This window comes from Nerophis ophidion, linkage group LG02 (assembly GCF_033978795.1).
Source record: "Nerophis ophidion isolate RoL-2023_Sa linkage group LG02, RoL_Noph_v1.0, whole genome shotgun sequence".
Classification (NCBI taxonomy): Eukaryota; Metazoa; Chordata; class Actinopteri; order Syngnathiformes; family Syngnathidae; genus Nerophis; species Nerophis ophidion.
The window spans coordinates 64,940,847-64,959,443 of NC_084612.1; the positions used below are offsets into that span (position 1 = coordinate 64,940,847).

The 18,597-nt window shown below is 39.8% G+C and overlaps 2 protein-coding genes across 9 annotated transcripts in view; one reads left to right on the forward strand and one right to left on the reverse strand.

Moving 5' to 3' along the window:
* miip (migration and invasion inhibitory protein) overlaps positions 1-18,597 on the forward strand; it is an 85,625-nt gene that overhangs the window by 12,516 nt on the left and 54,512 nt on the right. For 2 of the 8 annotated variants that reach the window (XM_061888647.1, XM_061888584.1), the window contains exons 7-10: positions 4,370-4,486; positions 4,585-4,684; positions 6,256-6,426; positions 10,850-10,950. The gene's annotated coding sequence lies outside the window, so the exon portion shown is untranslated. Of the gene's footprint in view, positions 1-1,239; positions 1,350-4,369; positions 4,487-4,557; positions 4,685-6,165; positions 6,427-10,607; positions 10,751-10,849; positions 10,951-18,597 lie in introns of those variants that run through there. The other 6 variants (XM_061888591.1, XM_061888629.1, XM_061888609.1 and 3 more) reach the window with 6 other exon arrangements.
* Positions 1-18,597, reverse strand: part of mmel1 (membrane metallo-endopeptidase-like 1) — a 36,858-nt gene that overhangs the window by 11,298 nt on the left and 6,963 nt on the right. Inside the window, exons 2-10 of the mRNA XM_061888566.1 lie at positions 10,843-11,016; positions 8,288-8,335; positions 8,009-8,068; positions 6,237-6,398; positions 4,571-4,651; positions 4,367-4,456; positions 4,179-4,297; positions 1,556-1,621; positions 1,230-1,364 (exon numbers count right to left, since the gene is read on the reverse strand). Of these exons, the coding sequence (XP_061744550.1) occupies positions 1,230-1,364; positions 1,556-1,621; positions 4,179-4,297; positions 4,367-4,456; positions 4,571-4,651; positions 6,237-6,398; positions 8,009-8,068; positions 8,288-8,335; positions 10,843-10,999 (918 nt within the window). The 5' untranslated portion in view covers positions 11,000-11,016. The remainder of the gene's footprint in view (positions 1-1,229; positions 1,365-1,555; positions 1,622-4,178; positions 4,298-4,366; positions 4,457-4,570; positions 4,652-6,236; positions 6,399-8,008; positions 8,069-8,287; positions 8,336-10,842; positions 11,017-18,597) is intronic.

Sequence of the window (18,597 nt, forward strand, 5' to 3'; positions counted from 1 at the left end):
TCTCAATTTACCTGGATGCAGAGTCTGGGTGAGGCTGGGCCGCAAGAGATTTCTTAAAAAAAAATGTTGCATACTTCTCAGCATGTCTAGTTGTATAATGACTTTAAATTGCACCACAACTTTCTCTGTGCAAATAAGACACGCTCACTTTTCCTGGAATTGTCTTTGCTCATCACTAACCTTTCCCTTAACTGCAGGGTTTGAAAAAGACATGTTTGGGGTTGTGGAATATATTTATATTTAGCCAACGCACGGAGAATAATGTTATTTTCGCAAAGTGTGTCGTTCCGCTTTCCCTTCCTACAGCAACACGGCGGTCGGCGGATAATAGCCGGGAAAGTACCGGGATACCGAGTGCAAAAAAGTGACGGCTCCCGGAGTGTTATCCGGCGTCATATAGAAATATATATATATAGTGTTCATCGTGTGAGGCAATACAAATTAAACAATAATTGAATTGGTCCAGGTTATCGGGGGACTGTTATTACTGACGGACAGGTGTCGCAATGTGACTGCAGCCAGGCACGTAAGAAAACCCTCGTCTCCATGGCAACGTCTCTGTCGCTTTCACTCATTTGCTGCTTTTCCACTAATGCAGGACTAGGCAACCCAGAACGTTGAAAGAGCCATTTTGGACCCAAACAACACAAGGCTGTCAAGCGGCATGCATATAAAACTCGCGGGCCGCACTAACGTTAAACTTCCATATTAAGGTGGGGGCCGCAAAATAACGTCTCGCGGGCCGCAATTGGCCGGTGGGCCGCGTGTCTGAGACCCCTGCTTTAGAAGGTGTGTAAAAGAACAATTTTTTTTTCGTATGAATTGCAAATTTTATTTTTATTTGGAAAGATTCTTAATTGATTAAAAAAATTAAAATTTCATTTAAAAAAATAATAATTGTTTTTCTTTTAATTTTGTCCTGCCCAGCCTCTTTTTGTAATGTTTGGGTAGAAATTCATCAAACAAAACCATTTTAAGTAATATAGAAATGTATTAGAGCTGTTTGTTTATTTTATGGAGGAATGTAGTTAATCATAGTTCTGGCACCCAATGTTTAAAAAAAAAAAAAAAAATTTGGAATTGAGAATCGTTTTGAATGGAATATCGATTTTTAATCGAATTGTTACGCCCAAGAAATCGAATCGTGCGGTGCCCAAAGATTTACTGCCCTACTCTTTGGCATTCACATGACAAATTTGCAATATCTCGTTTTTGCTTTTTTTACTCACGTTGGCGATGTCTATCTCCAGGTCCAACACATGCATCATTTCCTCCCACACACGGTCGTCCTCCTGCGTCAAGTTTTTGTCCTCACGGGTTATTTTAGCGATGGAGACCATGAAGTTCAGGTAGGCCTCTCGAACCTATAGCGCAAAGTTTTAGGTCATTATTTGTTGGAAGATCTTAAGATCAAATGTAGTTCATTGTAGTGATTCTAGAAATGACTGAACCCATGATCGTACTATAAAGAGTTGTGTGGCGCAGTACAGTGTCATCAGTAACAGTTACATGACATAATTATGTTAAAATTTGAACTTTTTTATGAATGACTCACCTTTTTGTAGTTCCCATCATTAAAGTAATAATCTCTCGATGGCATCCCAAGTCCTGGCTGGTCAATCTTGACAAAATACAACATAAATAAAATTTTAATTTACTTTTAAAAGCGTGCATCTATTTTTTAAATAAAGAAACAAAAGGAAAAATATATTTACTTTGTGTCCCTGACCGAAAAAAACACATTTGGAGTTGTGTGTTTTTTGCTGGATGGTGACAATGTAATGTTTTTTTTAAACTTTACAGGGAACATTACATCATAAATAATCACTTCTACGCCCAGCCGAAATATTATTTATAAAAGCAAAACATGACTAAAACTATTTTTCAGCTTAGAAAATTGTTATACATTTTATTTTATTTTTTTTAATTTTATTTATAGGGCTGTCAAAAATGAGTTTCGTCATGTGTATAATCTAAAACAAAAATTATGGCAATCTTAAACACACCTGGACTAATCATGCAATTTATTTTGATCGTACAAGCTCTTTTACCTTCACCGCAAAATGGTTAGTGATAAGAGATAAGTGTGTGGCATTGCATTAGTGTCTTACAAGATTAAATAAATACAAACAGAATAATGCCACGTACACCATCTGATGTGTGTAGACAGTTCACCCCAACCAATGTAGGCGGAAAGGCTGTGTACATTTGCAAATACTGTGCAAAGAGCTATGTCAAAAATGCCACAAAGATGCAGCAGCATATAGACAAGTGCCCAATAATATATAATTATTGTAATTCCCATATATTTCCCATTAATTCCCACGGACTGTGTCCAACTTTGAATAACCCAAAAATTGTCAATATTTCCAGACTTCCTGAGCTTTAACTTTCCGTTGGAAATTTCTGGAAAGTTTCCGAAAATTTACCGGAAACTTTCCACCCCTTTCAAACCTCGGGGGTCGGCAACCCGCGGCTCTGGAGCTGCATGCGGCTCTTTAGCGCCGCCCTAGTGGCGATCTGGAGCTTTTTCAAAAATATATGAAAAATGGAAAAAGATGAGAGGAAAAAAACATATTTTTTGTTTTACTATGGTTTCTGCAGGAGGACAAACATGACCCAAACCTCCCTAATTGCTATGAAGCACACTGTTTGTATTAAACATGCTCCACTGATTTGAGTATTTGGCGAGTGCCGTTTTGTCCTACTAATTTTGGCGGTCCTTGAACTCACCGTAGTTTGTTTACATGTATAACTTTCTCCGACTTTCTAAGACGTGTTTTATGCCACTTCTTTTTCTGTCGCATTTTGTCTACCAAACTTTTAATGTTGTGCATGAATGCACAAAGGTGAGTTTTGTTGATGTTATTGAGTTGTGTGGAGTGCTAATCAGACATATTTGGTCACTGCATGACTGCAAGCTAATCGATGCTAACATGCTATTTAGGTTACCTGTATGTATATATGATTGCATCATTATGCCTCATTTGTAGCTATATTTGAGTTCATCTAGTTTCCTTTAAGTCTTCATAATTCAATTTATATCTCATGGCACACTATCTGTATCTAATATGGCTTTTATTTTTTTGCGGCTCCAGGCAGATTTGTTTTTGTATTTTTGGTCCAATATGGCTCTTTCAACATTTTGGGTTGCCGACCCCTGCAATGAGTTAGATTCCCTCCACTTGGTCAATTAAAAAGTAGCTTGTCTGCGGAAAAAGTGTGGGCACCCCTGATTTAAATTCAAAACTGTGGATTTAAAAAATTAAGCATGTGACTGCCCTAATGTTAGTAATGATGCATCAGTATGTATACCTTTCTTTTGTGATATTTAATTATAACTTTTCATGATAGTTCTCCATGGTTCTCGCCCGGAAAATGGTGGAATGCCATCTCCGGGTTGGGGAGGAGACCCTGCCCCAAATGGAGGAGTTCAAGTACCTAGGAGTCTTGTTCACGAGTGGGGGAAGAGTGGATCGTGAGATCGACAGGCGGATCGGTGCGGTGTCTTCAGTAATGCGGACGTTGTACCGATCCGTTGTGGTGAAGAAGGAGCTGAGCCGGAAGGCAAAGCTCTCAATTTACCGGTCGATCTACGTTCCCATCCTCACCTATGGTCATGAGCTTTGGGTCATGACCGAAAGGATAAGATCACGGGTACAAGCGGCTGAAATGAGTTTCCTCCGCCGTGTGGCGGGGCTCTCCCTTAGAGATAGGGTGAGAAACTCTGTCATCCGGGAGGAACTCAAAGTAAAGCCGCTGCTCCTTCACATCGAGAGGAGCCAGATGAGGTGGTTCGGGCATCTGGTCAGGATGCCACCAAACGCCTCCCTAGGGAGGTGTTTAGGGCACGTCCAACCGGTAGGAGGCCACGGCGAAGACCCAGGACACGTTGGGAAGACTATGTCTCCCGGCTGGCCTGGGAACGCCTCGGGATCCCCCGGGAAGAGCTAGACAAAGTGGCTGGGGAGAGGGAAGTCTGGGTTTCCCTGCTTAGGCTGTTGCCCCCACAACCCGACCTCGGATAAGCGGAAGATGATGGATGGATGGATGATAGTTCTGCTACATTTAGGCATCTGCAATTGACTAAATATTGGTTCCTTGCATTACTTGTAACTGTGCCGTTGCAGTAACGATTACACAACAGCTCCAAACATAACAGACAGTGGCGGTCTTACGTAAACAATATGGCGCCGAGAGTCCCGGTCGTCGGTCCACACGTACATGTCCAGCAGGACCTTCTTGTGATAATGAGCTGTCAGTGTAGCCAGAGTGTCCTCAAGGCTCCATGCTTCTTCTGCAACACAATGATGTTCAAGTCATGGCAAGTCTGTGGGACAACTTTACTTGTTAATGTTTGCTCTACCAGTGGTGGTGTTCCAATCATCAGATGCCACTGGCCAGTTACCGTCTATGAGCTTCAGGAGGGGCTGGGAGTCTCGCTGCTCTATGAGGCCTGCAAGGAAGCACAAAACCTCAACACAAGGTACACCTGCCTGCACACCTAAATTAGATCACATTCAAGAGCTCTAGCCAAAATATTACTTATGCCTCCAGGTGCCAATCTTACTCTCGTTCATGCAGGAGCTGTAGAGGATTTTGGCCTTCTTGATGGCTTCTCTGTCTTCTTCATTCTCAGTCTCGAGAACACCTGGGAGCAGCAAACACCCGCTTTGCATTTAAAGTAAGTAATTGATTCCATTTTATTTATGAATCAAATCAAATGATATTTTAAAAGTACTTTTCTTACAAAGGCAAGTGGTGACACAAAAGTGCTTTACAGAAAGAAAATAAAGAGGAAAAAACGCACACACAGCATTATTAACAATAAAAAAATGTGGCATAGCACTGAGGATTGAGGAAAAACGCTGCCTTTGAGGAATCCACACTGGAGAATAACTAAAATTATATATCTAATAAATAGTATAAAACAGGGGTCCCCAAACTATGGCCGGATTCGGCCTGCTAGCGTCCTAAATCCGGCCCGCAGGAAGTCCCAAGTTAAATTTTTTTTTCATATAAATACAATGGGGCAAAAAAGTATTTAGTCAGCCACCGATTGTGCAAGTTCTCCCACTCATTGATGGAAGGAGGTTTTGGCTCAAAATCTCACGATACATGGCCCCATTCATTCTTTCCTTAAAACGGATCAATCGTCCTGTCCCCTTAGCAGAAGAACAGCCCCAAAGCATGATGTTTCCACCCCCATGCTTCACAGTAGGTATGGTGTTCTTGGGATGCAAGGTCTGTAATTTTCATCATAGGTACACTTCAACTGTGAGAGACAGAATGTGGGGGAATAAATCCAGTAATTCACATTGTAGGAATTTTAAAGTATGTATTTGTAAATTATGGTGGAAAATAAGCATTTGGTCAACCATTCAAGGCTCTCATTGATGGAAGGAGGTTTTGGCACAAAATCTCACGATACATGGCCCCATTCATTCTTTCCTTAAAACGGATCAATGGTCCTGTCCCCTTAGCAGCAAAACAGCTCCAAAGCATGATGTTTCCACCCCCATGCTTCACAGTAGGTATGGTGTTCTTGGGATGCAACTCAGTATTCTTCTTCCTCCAAACATGAGTTGCGTTTATACCAAAAATTTGTATTTTGGTTTCCTCTGACCACATGACATTCTCCCAATCCTCTGCTGTATCATCCATGCATCCATTTTCGTAGAAACTCAACTCGTCGTGTTTGGAGGAAGAAGAATACTGAGTTGTATTCCAAGAACACCATACCTACTGTGAAGCATGGGGGGGGAAACATCATGCTTTGGGGCTGTTTTTCTGCTAAGGGGACAGGAGGATTGATCCGTGTTAAGGAAAGAATGAATGGGGCCATGTATCGTGAGGTTTTGAGACAAAACCTCCTTCCCACAGAGAGAGCTTTGAATGGTTGACCAAATACTTTTTTTCCACCATAATTTACAAATACATTCTTTAAAATTCCTACAATGTGAATTCTTGGATTTTTTTTTTCCACATTCTGTCTCTCACAGTTGAAGTGTACCTGTGATGAAAATTACAGACCTCTGTCATCATTTTAAGTGGGAGAACTTGCACAAGCGGTGGCTGACTAAATACTTTTTTGCCCCACTGTATGTATTTATATATTAAAAAAACGCCAGGGCTATTGACCAGTTGGTGCTCACATTTTTGCAGCCAGCCATCTATCCACCCAACAATGACAACCACTTTTTACCGTGACCCCTAATGGACTCGCCACCCCTGACCTTTGAGCACAATCTCCAGCTTGTCCCTCAGAATGTCAAAGACGCTGTGGCGCGAGCTGGTCTCCGGGATGATGTGGCGCTCCAGCCAGCCCCCACAGGCGTACTGGTAGAAGTTATCACAAGGCTTCACGGATGGATCCATGTTCTGCAGGAGGCGGGACGCTTCAGCAGGAGAGGGGACGTCAAAAATGTAAGCATGAGAGCGGATTTCTTACAAACCCCGTTTCCATATGAGTTGGGAAATTGTGTTCTATGTAAACATAAACGGAATACAATGATTTGCAAATTCTTTTCAACCCATATTCAGTTGAATATGCTACAAAGATAAACATTTTTTTTTGCAAATAATCATTAACTTTAGAATTTGATGCCAGCAACACGTGACAAAGAAGTTGGGAAAGGTGGCAATAAATACTGATAAAGTTGAGGAATGCTCATCAAACACTTATTTGGAACATCCCACAGGTGTGCAGGCTAATTGGGAACAGGTGGGTGCCATGATTGGGTATAAAAGCAGCTTCCATGAAATGTTAAGTAATTCACAAACAAAGATGGGGCGAGGGTCACCAATTTGTAAGCAAATTGTCCAACAGTTTTAGAACAACATTTCTCAACGAGCTATTGCAAGGAATTTAGGGATTTTACCACCTACGGTCCGTAAAATTATCAAAAGGTTCAGAGAATCTCGAGAAATCCCTGCACGTAAGCGATGATATTACAGACCTTTTATCCCTCAGGCGGTACTGCATCAAAAACCGACATCAGTGTGTAAAATGTATCACCACATGGGCTCAGGAACACTTCATAAAACCACTGTCAGTAACTACAGTTGGTCGCTACATCTGTAAGTGCAAGTTAAAACTCTACTGTGCAAAGCGAAAGCCATTTATCAACAACACCCTGAAACGCCGCCGGCTTGGCTGGGCCCGAGCTCACCTAAGATGGACTGATGCAAAGTGGAAAAGTGTTCTGTGGTCTGACGAGTTCACATTTCAAATTATATTTGGAATTTGTGGACGTGGTGTCCTCCGGAACAAAGAGGAAAATAACCATCCGGATTGTCATAGGCGTAAAGTTCAAAAGCCAGCATCTGTGATGGTATGGAGGTGTATTAGTGCCCAAGGCATGGGTATCTTACACATCTGTGAAGGCACCATTAATGCTGAATAGTCCATAAAGGTTTTGGAGCAACATATGTTGTCATCCAAGCAACGTTATCATGGACGCCCCTGCTTATTTAAGCTAAACAATGCCAAGCCACGTGTTACAACAGCGTGGCTTCGTAGGAAAAGAGTGCGGGTACTTTCCTGGCCCGCCTGCAGTCCAGACCTGTCTCCCTTCGAAAATGTGTGGTGCATTATGAAGCGTAAAATACGACAGCGGAGACCCCGGACTGCTGAAAGACTAAAGCTCTACATAAAACAAGAATGGGAAAGAATTCCACTTTCAAAGCTTCAACAATTAGTTTCCTCAGTCCCCAAACGTTTATTGAGTGTTGTTAGAAGAAAATGTGATGTAACACAGTGGTGAACATGCCATTTCCCAATTACTTTGGCAGGTGTTGCAGCCATGAAATTCTAAGTTAATTATTTGCAAAAGAAAATAGTTTATGAGTTTGAACATCAAATATCTTGTCATTGTAGTGCATTCAATTGAATATGGGTTGAAAAGGATTTGCAAATAATTATATTCCGTTTATATTTACATCTAACACAATTTCCCAACTCATATGGAAATGGGGTTTGTATTTGGCAGAGTCTTTTGAGCCTTACCTGCTGTAACACAGTCTGCAGTCGTGCACACATTGTCCAGATTGGAGCGAAACAGCTGACCTGGAGTACAAGATCACGGTCAACAAGACTTATAAAAATAATTACAAATCAGGTTTTATTGACCCATGACATCACAGATCAGATGAAGCTGGTATAAAGCGTTTCACATAGACATTGCCACTCTGACAAGATGTGCTCTGCTGATGAGGCAGGGAAGAGTGTCTGACAGCACTTATCCCCCAGTGTGTTCACTCCGAGGCGGCGCACGCAGACACTCACCTCCGACGCCTGCCGAGCTCCGCGTCAGGCTCGACCTGTGAGATTGTTCTGGAAGAGAGAGATTCCCAGAAGCGCTCGTTATAATCTTTGCTCTTTTGACAAAGAGGGAATGCAACATTCTGCTCTGCTACATATTACTTGCAACATAAGCCCATGCCTTACATATCACATTTTTAAGTCATAAATACCCTCAAATTCTGTACATTTGTAGCTATAGAACACAATTTGTCTATTACTCTGTTGTCTATTTTTATATATATTTGTGATCTCAAGAATTTAATATTCAAAGCAGATCAGTATTTACATGTCGAAATCATCAATCAGATTATTAGATCTTATTTTTGCAAGTAAATCACTGCTCTGTATTATATACCTTCTTTGAAATACTAAAGTGTTTTGATTGTTAAATGTAATCTATTGTGTATATAAAGCAGGTGTTACAGTATTTGTTATAAGATATTTAATGTAGACTGTTTCATGAGAAATATGTTATATACTTAATATTTAATATATATATAAATATTTGAATATTTTCAAAACATATCTCATGTTTAGAACTGAGGGCTTATTCAGTATCGGTGAACAAATACACAGAAAACAATGCTTTTTAGTTTCTAATTAAAATACATTTATTATATAAACAAATTGTTGGAAATACAGTGGGGCAAAAGAGTATTTAGTCAGCCACCGATTGTGCAAGTTCTCCCACTTAAAATGATGACAGAAGTCTGTAATTTTCATCATAGGTACACTTCAACTGTAAGAGACAGAATGTGAAAAAAAATCCAGGAATTCACATTGTAGGAATTTTAAAGAATTTATTTGTAAATTATGGTGGAAAATAATTATCTGGTCAACCATTCCAAGCTCTCACTGATGGAAAGAGGTTTTGTCTCAAAAACTCATGATACATGGCCCCATTCATTCTTTCCTTAACACGGATCAATCGTCCTGTCCCCTTAGCAGAAAAACAGCCCCAAAGCATGATGTTTCCACCCCCACGCTTCACAGTAGGTCTGGTGGTCTTGGGTTGCAACTCAGTATTCTTCTTCCTCCAAACACGACAAGTTGAGTTTATACCAAAATGGATACATGGATGATACCGCAGAGGATTGGGAGAATGTCATGTGGTCAGATGAAACAAAAATAGAACTTTTTGGTTCTTTCCTGAAAATTTAAATCAATGTTCAAGTAATTTTTTTTTTTTTATTGTAAAGAATAAAAAAAATAATAATAATTTAATTATTCATTTTAGCTTCTGTTTTTCCGATGAATAACATTTGTGAAATATTTCTTCAAACTTATTATGATTAAAATTTAAAAAAAATATCCTGGTAAATCAAAAAAATCTGTAGAATCAAATTTAAATCTTATTTCAAAGTCTTTTGAATTTATTTTAAAATTTTGTTAAGGAAAATCTAGAAGAAATAATGATTCGTCTTTGTTAGAAATATAGCTTGGTCCAATTTGTTATATATTCTAACAAAGTGCAGATTGGATTTTAACCTGTCATTAAAATTCTAAAATAATCTTAATCAGGAAAAATTACTAATGATGTTCCATAAATTCTTTTTTTAATTTTTTTCAAAAAGATTCGAATTAGCTAGTTTTTCTCTTCTTTTTTTTTGCTAGAATTTAGAATTTTAAAGTCGAAATTGAAGATAAACTATGTTTCAAAATTTTATTTTAATTTTTTTTCCTGTTTTCGCCTCTTTTAAACCGTTCACTTAAGTGTTTTTGTCATCATTTATTCCCTACAAAAAACCTTCCGTGAAAGGAAAAAAAATGTACGACGGAATGACAGACAGAAATACTCATTTTTTATATCCATCCATCCATCCATTTTCTACCGCTTATTCCCTTTTGGGGTCACGGGGGGCGCTGGCGCCTATCTCAGCTACAATCGGGCGGAAGGCGCCCGATTGTAGCTTATAGATTTATTTATTAAAGGTAAATTGAGCAAATTGGCTATTTCTGGACATTTATTTAAGTGTGTATCAAACTGGTAGCCCTTTGTATTAATCAGTATCAAAGAAGTAGCTCTTGGTTTCAAAAAGGTTGGTGACCGCTGCTTTATACTGTAATTGCTTTATCCATCCATCCGTTTTCTACCGCTTATATTCCCTTTGGGGTCGCGGGGGGCGCTGGTGCCTATCTCTGCTACAATCGAGCAGGAGGCGGGGTACACCCTGGACAAGTCGCCACCTCATCGCAGGGCCAACACAGATAGACAGACAACATTCACACACTAGGGCCAATTTTAGTGTTACCAATAAACTTATCCCAGGTGCATGTTTTTGGAAGTGGGAGGAAGCCGGAGTACCCGGAGGGAACCCACGCAGTCACGGGGAGAACAAGCAAACTCCACACAGAAAGATCCCGAGCCCGGGATTGAACCCAGGACTACTCAGGACCTTCGTGTTGTGAGGCAGACACACTAACCCCTCTGCCACCGTGAAGCCTGTAATTGCTTTATTATGATTTTTTTTTTTTTTTTTTTTTTTTTTTAAAAAGGCTTTTACTATTTAATGAGCGACAATAAAATGAGGTTTTACCTTTCAGGACAGACGTGTAGAGGACCACGAGTCCGGCCAAGGCACAGCTGAGCAGCAGCAGGAGCACAGACAGACCGATCTCTGCCACCGTCCAACGATGTTTGCCAGGTTTGCTTGATTTCTCCATGATGTCCATTTGGCTTTCCGATTTGCCCATTCTCCTGACTGCACACTCTGTGGGGACACAATAAGACCAGTGGAGGGTGGGCAGCTCCACTCCATGCATTTGTGTCCAAATATGTCAAATTATCCGGAAAAAAAATGTCTCTTCAAGAAAAAAAGTCATAATGTTAAGAACGATAAGTTGAAATATTAAAGACACATATGAGAGTGTTTATACTTAAAAAAAAAATAAAAACAATCTAATACCACATTAAATGGTACAGGGACGGCGTGGCGCAGTGGTAGAGTGGCCGTGCGCAACCCGAGCGTCCCTGGTTCAATTCCCACCTAGTACCAACCTCGTCACGTCCGTTGTGTCCTGAGCAAGACACTTCACCCTTGCTCCTGATGGGTGCTGGTTGGCGCCTTGCATGGCAGCTCCCTCCATCAGTGTGTGAATGTGTGTGTGAATGGGTAAATGTGGAAGTAGTGTCAAAAGAGCTTTGAGTACCCTGAAGGTAGAAAAGCGCTATACAAGTACAACCCATTTATCATTTATTTATTTAAATTCTGACTAATCCTGTAAAATTATTTCTATTTTGTCATATTACATTTTAAGGAATGACAACTTTTTTTCTCTTTAAAATTACAATTTGACTTTAGTTTTAGAAAAATTATACTTATTTCTCCAATTATAATGATTCTATTTTGATTAAAAAAATATTTTGTACAATTGTTTTTTTCACGCATAGTTCTGCCTTTTTTATAACGCATTTATTGTAGCAACATTTTTTTTTTTAATCTCGTAATGTTTATTTCTCTGAATACATTTTTATTTAATAATTTTACACATTTACTTTAATAATTTTTCCACTTTTGTTTCTGTCATTTTTATTTTTTAGTCCGACTTAAATTATTTATTCATGCAAAATTCCAACCTTCTTCATTATATGATCATATCATGCATTTCTGGTCATTCTTTGGCCTTCTTAATGCTATGAATTAATTTTGGGATTACTCTGACTTTATTCTTTAAACATGTACAGTCGATGTGTTTTGTTATAATAGTATCAGTACAACTTTACTCTCAAACTACTCTCATTAAATGACAACTTTCCACTTCATGTAAATTTGACTTAAATGTCCTCGATGGGGAACATTTCAAAACTGTTTTTCGATATGATAGTGATATTCGTTTGAAAAAAATTTACGTTGTAGTTCATCAGAAATCAAACTAGTTGGGACTGCTGGTGACAGCTAAATAGTACACTCCGTTTTGCTTCAAAACTGTAGCAGTTGTCGTCAAAACAGTGCCAAAATCTTAGCACGATTTATCTGAAATGTTTTTTTTTATGCCAACAGATTTCTTGCATATTGCATGTTTTCACTTTATTATCGTACAATTTAAAAAAAAAAATTCTACTCGCTGAGTATGATGACATTATTTATGAAAAATTCCAACTTTATCGCGGATAATATTGTGACAGTATTTTGGTTCTATTACTTATTTATTATCGTAAAATCACATATTTTTTCCAGAGTGCTCTGATTTAATCCTCTAAAAATGAAGATATTTTCTATATAATATGAAGACATACCCTTAGACTCGTTTATTTTCTTATTAAATTACAACTTTCCGCCTATACCATTTCCTATGCCATTTACTCTCTTAAATACAAATCTATGGTTGTAGCATAAAGTATTGAAATATTCTGTATATAATAATGAATTAAATTTACATACCACTTTTCTAAACACTAAAAGCATATTATAGTGAGAACTGAAAACCCATATTTAATTCACTCCACATTTACTACATTTGTTATGTAGTACTTGATTAGGGAGCAAACGAGTTGGGACTAAATCAACAGTGCCTCTGCTGGTGACAGCCGGGTAATGCACTCCATTTTGCCTCAACTGCGCCTCAGTGCTAGAATATGTGTGCATTGAAACCCCGATGTCTATTTTCACCTGAACTTTTTTATGCGTGTTGATTTAGGCATTGTTTTGAAGACATAGAAGCAACATATTTCCTGTGATACATGTCTCAGCTTTATTATCGTAAAATTTAGATATTTTTTCTACTCTCTGAATATTCAGGCAAAATTCCAACTTTCTTATCATAATATCGTGAAATTATTTTGGTCAAATCAAACATATACTGTCATTAAATCCATTTTTTTGTCTCATAATACTCTGACTTATTGCTATACAATGTAAGACCTTTTGTCTGTAATATTACAACTTTACTCTCAAATTTGTTTATTCTCATAATTTATTTCTTTCCTAAAACATTTACACATCACTTGCATATTTACACTTTTTTTTTTTTGTCGATGTCCATGACGGGGAATTTAAAAAAATTATGAGAATATTTTTGATTAGGTTAGTATTGATAACTGTCTCTTCTCAAACAGTAAACTCGCTAAGACTAAACTTAACGTTAAAGGCAAGTGGTAAAAAAAAATATGTAATACGTACAATATTTATACTTCCATCCATCCCTTTTCTACCGCTTGTCCCTTTCGGGGTCACGGAGGGTGCTGGAGCCTATCTTAGCCGCATTTGGGCAGAAGGCGGGGTAAACCCTGGACAAGTCGCCACCCCATCACAGATAGACAGACAACATTCACATTCACATTCAAACATTAGGGACCATTTAGTGTTGCCAATTAACCTATACTTAATAGTTTTAAAATCATGATTTTTTTTTAATTACTAGAATTCCTTATCATATTATTGTGACGTTATTTTGGTCATTACAGGCATTTATTGTCGTTAAATCACACTTTTTTCTCCTACTAAAGTGATGACTTTTCTTGTTTGCAACAAAGTCTAGTGGAGCACTCCCTTTTGCCTCCATTGCTTCAAGACTTAGACAAATAATTATTAGTTTATGAAAATAAAAATACTATAAATCAGGGGTTTTTAACTATTTTGACTTCGGGGCCCAACTTCTCCACTACAGTGGGGCACAGGGGCCCGATTAGTAATTTTAGTATTGATTTTAATTGTCCTTGATAATTATATCTTACTCATAATTTACAACCAAAACCATGTATTAATCACAAATATTATTTATTTAACACATATCCGAAGTCAGGTCGCGGGGGCAGCAGCCTAAGTAAAGAAGCCCAGACTTCCCTTTCCCCAGGTACTCCTCCCTGGAAATCTCGAGGCGTTCCCAGACCAGCTGGGAGACTTAGTCTTCCCAGTGTATCCCGGGTCTTCCCTGTGGGCTTCTACCGGTCGGACGTGCCCTAACCAGATGCATCCTGACCAGATGCCTAAACCACCTCATTTGGCTAATCTCGATTTGTAGGAGGAGCAGCTTTACTTCCAGCTTCTCCCAAATGGCAGAGCTTCTCACACTATTTTCAGAGGGAGAGCACCGCCACTCGACGGAAGAAACTCATTTCGGCCGCTTGTACCCGTGATCTTGTCCCTTTGAGGACGGGAACGTAGCTCGGCCGGTAAATTGAGAGCTTTGCCCTCTGGCTCAGCTTCTTTTTCACCACGATGGATCGATACAGGGTCCGTATCACCACAGACGTTCCGCCTGGCGGTCTCCCGAGCCACTCTTCCCTCACTCGTGAACAATATTACGAGATATTTAGATGTCTTACTCAACCCTTTTACGGGCAAGAACATGGACTCTGTCAGGGTTGCCTCTGACAATTTTACTATGTTTTAGTTTTTTCCTCTGCATGTGTCTTTGTTTCCTCTGTGTGTGTAGTGTTTCCTGTCAGCGCTCTTATTTTGTTGGTTTCCTGTCTTTCTCCCTCAGTGTTGTGTTCCCCCTCAGCTGCGGCTGATTGGCATCTGGCCACACCTGGTGTCAATCAGTCCGCTTCTATTTAGACCTGCTTTGTTCCTCCAGTCAGTGCTGGATTATTGTATTGATTTGTCGATGTCACTTCTTGTCGCTCTTATGATGTGTTATCGCTCCTGTCGTGTCGTACCTTGTCATGTCTTTGCAGCGTAGCGGTAAGCTATATTGAAGTTTGTAGCTAACTGTTTTTTGTTCCCTGCTTCCAGTTTGTTCTTTCATTTTACAAGTATGACTTCTGTTTCCTGCTAGATACCTCTTAGCTTCCACGCCAGGCCTTTTATTTGTTATCCGCCCACGTGCGCGCTTTTTGTTTGTGCCCTTTGTTTGGTTTTGTCTTAGTATTTTTATTATAACATGTTTTCTCAATCCATGCCTGCCTCTATCACTGCATCTTGGGGTTCGTCAACTACTAACTTTTACACTCTGCCTTTGAGGTGCTATATCTATACCAGTGACTCGACACTCGACTGCAAACCGATCCATTGAGAGCTGAAGATCTTGGCCAAATGAAGCCAGCAGGACCACATAATCTGCAGAAAGCAGAGACTGAATCCTGCAGCCACTAAACTGTATCCCCTTAACTCCTTGACTGCACCTAGAAAAACAGAAAGAGTGGGTACTCTGAACTACTGTTTGGCGCATAAACGTGAACAGTCAGCCCACCCACCCAGAGGCGGAAGGAAGCTACTGCATTAAACTCCAACGTGCAGACAAATATTGCCGTCTCTCACTGCTTGCAATGCCAGAGTGGAAGAGAGTCCAGCCCCTTACTAAAGGACTGGTTCCAGAGCCCTTACTGTGCGTCGAAGTTAGTCCGACACGATCCAGTTCAAGCTTCTTTACCCCCCAGCGAAGGGATGTTCCACGTTCCAAGAACTAGCTCTGTAGCCAAGAATCGGACCGCGAAGGGCCCAGCCAACACTGCACCCGACCTCTTTGCCCCCTCCTGAGTGGTGAGTCCATTGGTGTGAGCTCGGCCACCAGACGCTCGTCATCGAGCCCTACCTCCAGGCCTGGATCCATAATGGTGACCGGCATCCGGTCAAGGGAAATCTGAATCCTTGATTGTGTATTTTTATAGAGGTCTTTAAGCTGCCATTTGTCTGGTCCCTCACCTTGGATCGGTTTGTTTTGGGAGAACCTACCAGGGGGCATAAAAGCCCCCAGACAACACAGCACCCAGGATCATTGGGACACACAAACTCTTCTACCATGATAATGTGGCAGCTTAGAGAGGAGGACAAAAGAGAGGTCAGGCTGATTAGGAAAAAAAAAAGTATTGACTAAATATATTGCATAAGAAACGATTCCTGAATAACTGAAGAAAAATAATTGTACACACAATTATCTTGGGCTTAAATAAACAAAATTATCAATAAGTATTTTTCCTAGCCAAATAAAATGACAAAACCTGAAATCAGTGGAGTTGGCACGTTGTGTAAATCGTAAATAAAAACAGAATACAATGATTTGTAAATCCTCTTCAACTCATATTCAATTGAATAGACTGCAAAGACAAGATATTTAATGTTCAAACCGAGAAACTACATTTGTTTCGCAAATAATCATTAACTTAGAATTTAATGGCAGCAACACAAAAAGTTGGCATGGACATTCTTGCTTGATGTACAGTTTAAGTTGTTCAACAGTCCAGGGTCTCCGTTGTGTTATTTTACGCTTCATTTTGTGCCACACTTTTTCAATTGGAGACAGATCTGGACTACAGGCAGGCCAGTCTAGTACCCGCACTCTTTTACTATGAAGCCACGCTGTTGTAACATGTGGCTTGGCATTGTTTTGCTGAAATAAGCAGGGGCGTCCATGAAAAAGACGTTGCTTGGATGGCAACATATGTTGCTCCAAAACTTGTATGTACCTTTCATCATTAATGGTGCCTTCACAGATGTGTAAGTTACCCATGACTTGGGCACTAATACACCCCCATACCATCACAGATGCTGGCTTTTGAACTGTGCGCAGTCCGGATGGCTGTTTTTGTCTTTGGTCCGGAGGACACAACGTCCACAGTTTCCAAAAGCAATTTTAAATGTAGACTCGTCAGACCACAGAACACTTTCCCACTTTGCAATAACCCATCTTAGATGAGCTCGGACCCAGCATAGCCGTCTGTGTTTCTGGGTGTTGTTGATAAATGGCTTTGCATGGTAGAGTTTTTACTTGCACTTACAGATATAGCGACACACTGTAGTTACTGACAGTTGTTTTCTGAAGTATTCCTTAGCCCATGCTGTGATATCCTTTACACAATGATGTCGCTTTTTTATGCAGTAGCGCCTGAGGGATCGAAGGTCACAGGCCTTGCCACTTACGTGCAGTGATTTATCCAGATCTTCTTAACCTTTTGATGATATTACAGACCAGATGGTGAAATACCTAAATTCCTTGCAATAGCTCGTTGAGAAATGTTGTTCTTAAACTGTTCGACAATTTCCTCACGCATTTGTTCACAAAGTGGTGACCCTCGACGCATCGTTGTTTGTGAATGACTGAGCATTTCATGGAAGCTGCTTGTATACCCAATCATGGCACCCACCTGTTCCCAATTAGCCTGTTCACCTTTGGGATGTTCCAAATACATGTGTGATGAGCATTCCTTAACTTTCTTAGTATTTTTTGCCATTTGTGCCAGCTTTTTTGAAACATGTTGCATGCATTAAATTCCAAATGAGCTAATATTTGCACACAAAAAATACATTAAAAAAATACCAGTTCAATCAATAAATATCTTGTCTTTGCAGTCTATTCAATTGAATATAGGTTGAAAAGGATTTACAAATCATTGTATTCTGTTTTTATTTACGATTTACACATCATGCCAACTTCACTGGTTTTGGGTTTTGTAAAATGCAAATGACGCCCCCCGTCTGTCTATCTGTGTTGGCCCTGTGATGAGGTGGCGACTTGTCCAGGGTGTACCACGCCTTCCGCCCGATTGTAGCTGAGATAGGCGCCAGAGCCCCCGCGACACCGAAAGGGAATAAGCGGTAGAAAAATGGATGGATGGATGGGCAAATGACGCCTGACCACTTTGGTCATAATTTTTGCGCTGAAGAAACTTTTCCATGACATTACTGCCACAAGTGGTGGAAAAGTGTATTTTTACCGCTGCGGTAAAAATACAATTTTTTGACAGCCCTCCAGGGAGCGTTCACAGCCCAACAATGGGTAGGAAACCCAATTTATTTTCTAACCAACATAAATCCTTTCACAGGCGTTGTCTTAGACGCCGATTTGAAGAGAGCTCATTTGCATACACAATAATTCCATACGCGTGCAGTCAATATTGCAAATTAGCCTGTGTGGAGCGCAGTGGGACAAAAGGACAATCAGCAGCATGGCACTGCCTCCATTCATTGTGCACCACCTGTTTCTCCAGCATGGACCTATAATTAGGCCTGACAGTAAATCACTGCACTCGGCCATTAGCTGGGGGGGGGGGGCGTTACTGCTATCACAAGGCAGCCAGACGGTTTATGTTGTGTTTGTTTCCCACAACCTCCAGTGTATTCTGTATACTAGTAAATAAATGTTTTCCTTCATCGGATGAGATACACAAACAAATGATCAAAAAAGTGTATTATGGATTGTTTCGTCATTCATTTTATTTTAGATGAGTGACGTGATTGGTTTAATTTATTTTTAAATTTTTATTCATCACTTCCTTTTTTTTTTTTATCTTTTAAAATATATTTTAAACATTATTTTATGTATATTGAAAAGAGTTTGGAAGCTGGAGAAATTTTAAGCTAGAATCCAACCACTTTGATGTGGTATTTGAAAGAGAGGAGGTCTTATTTTCA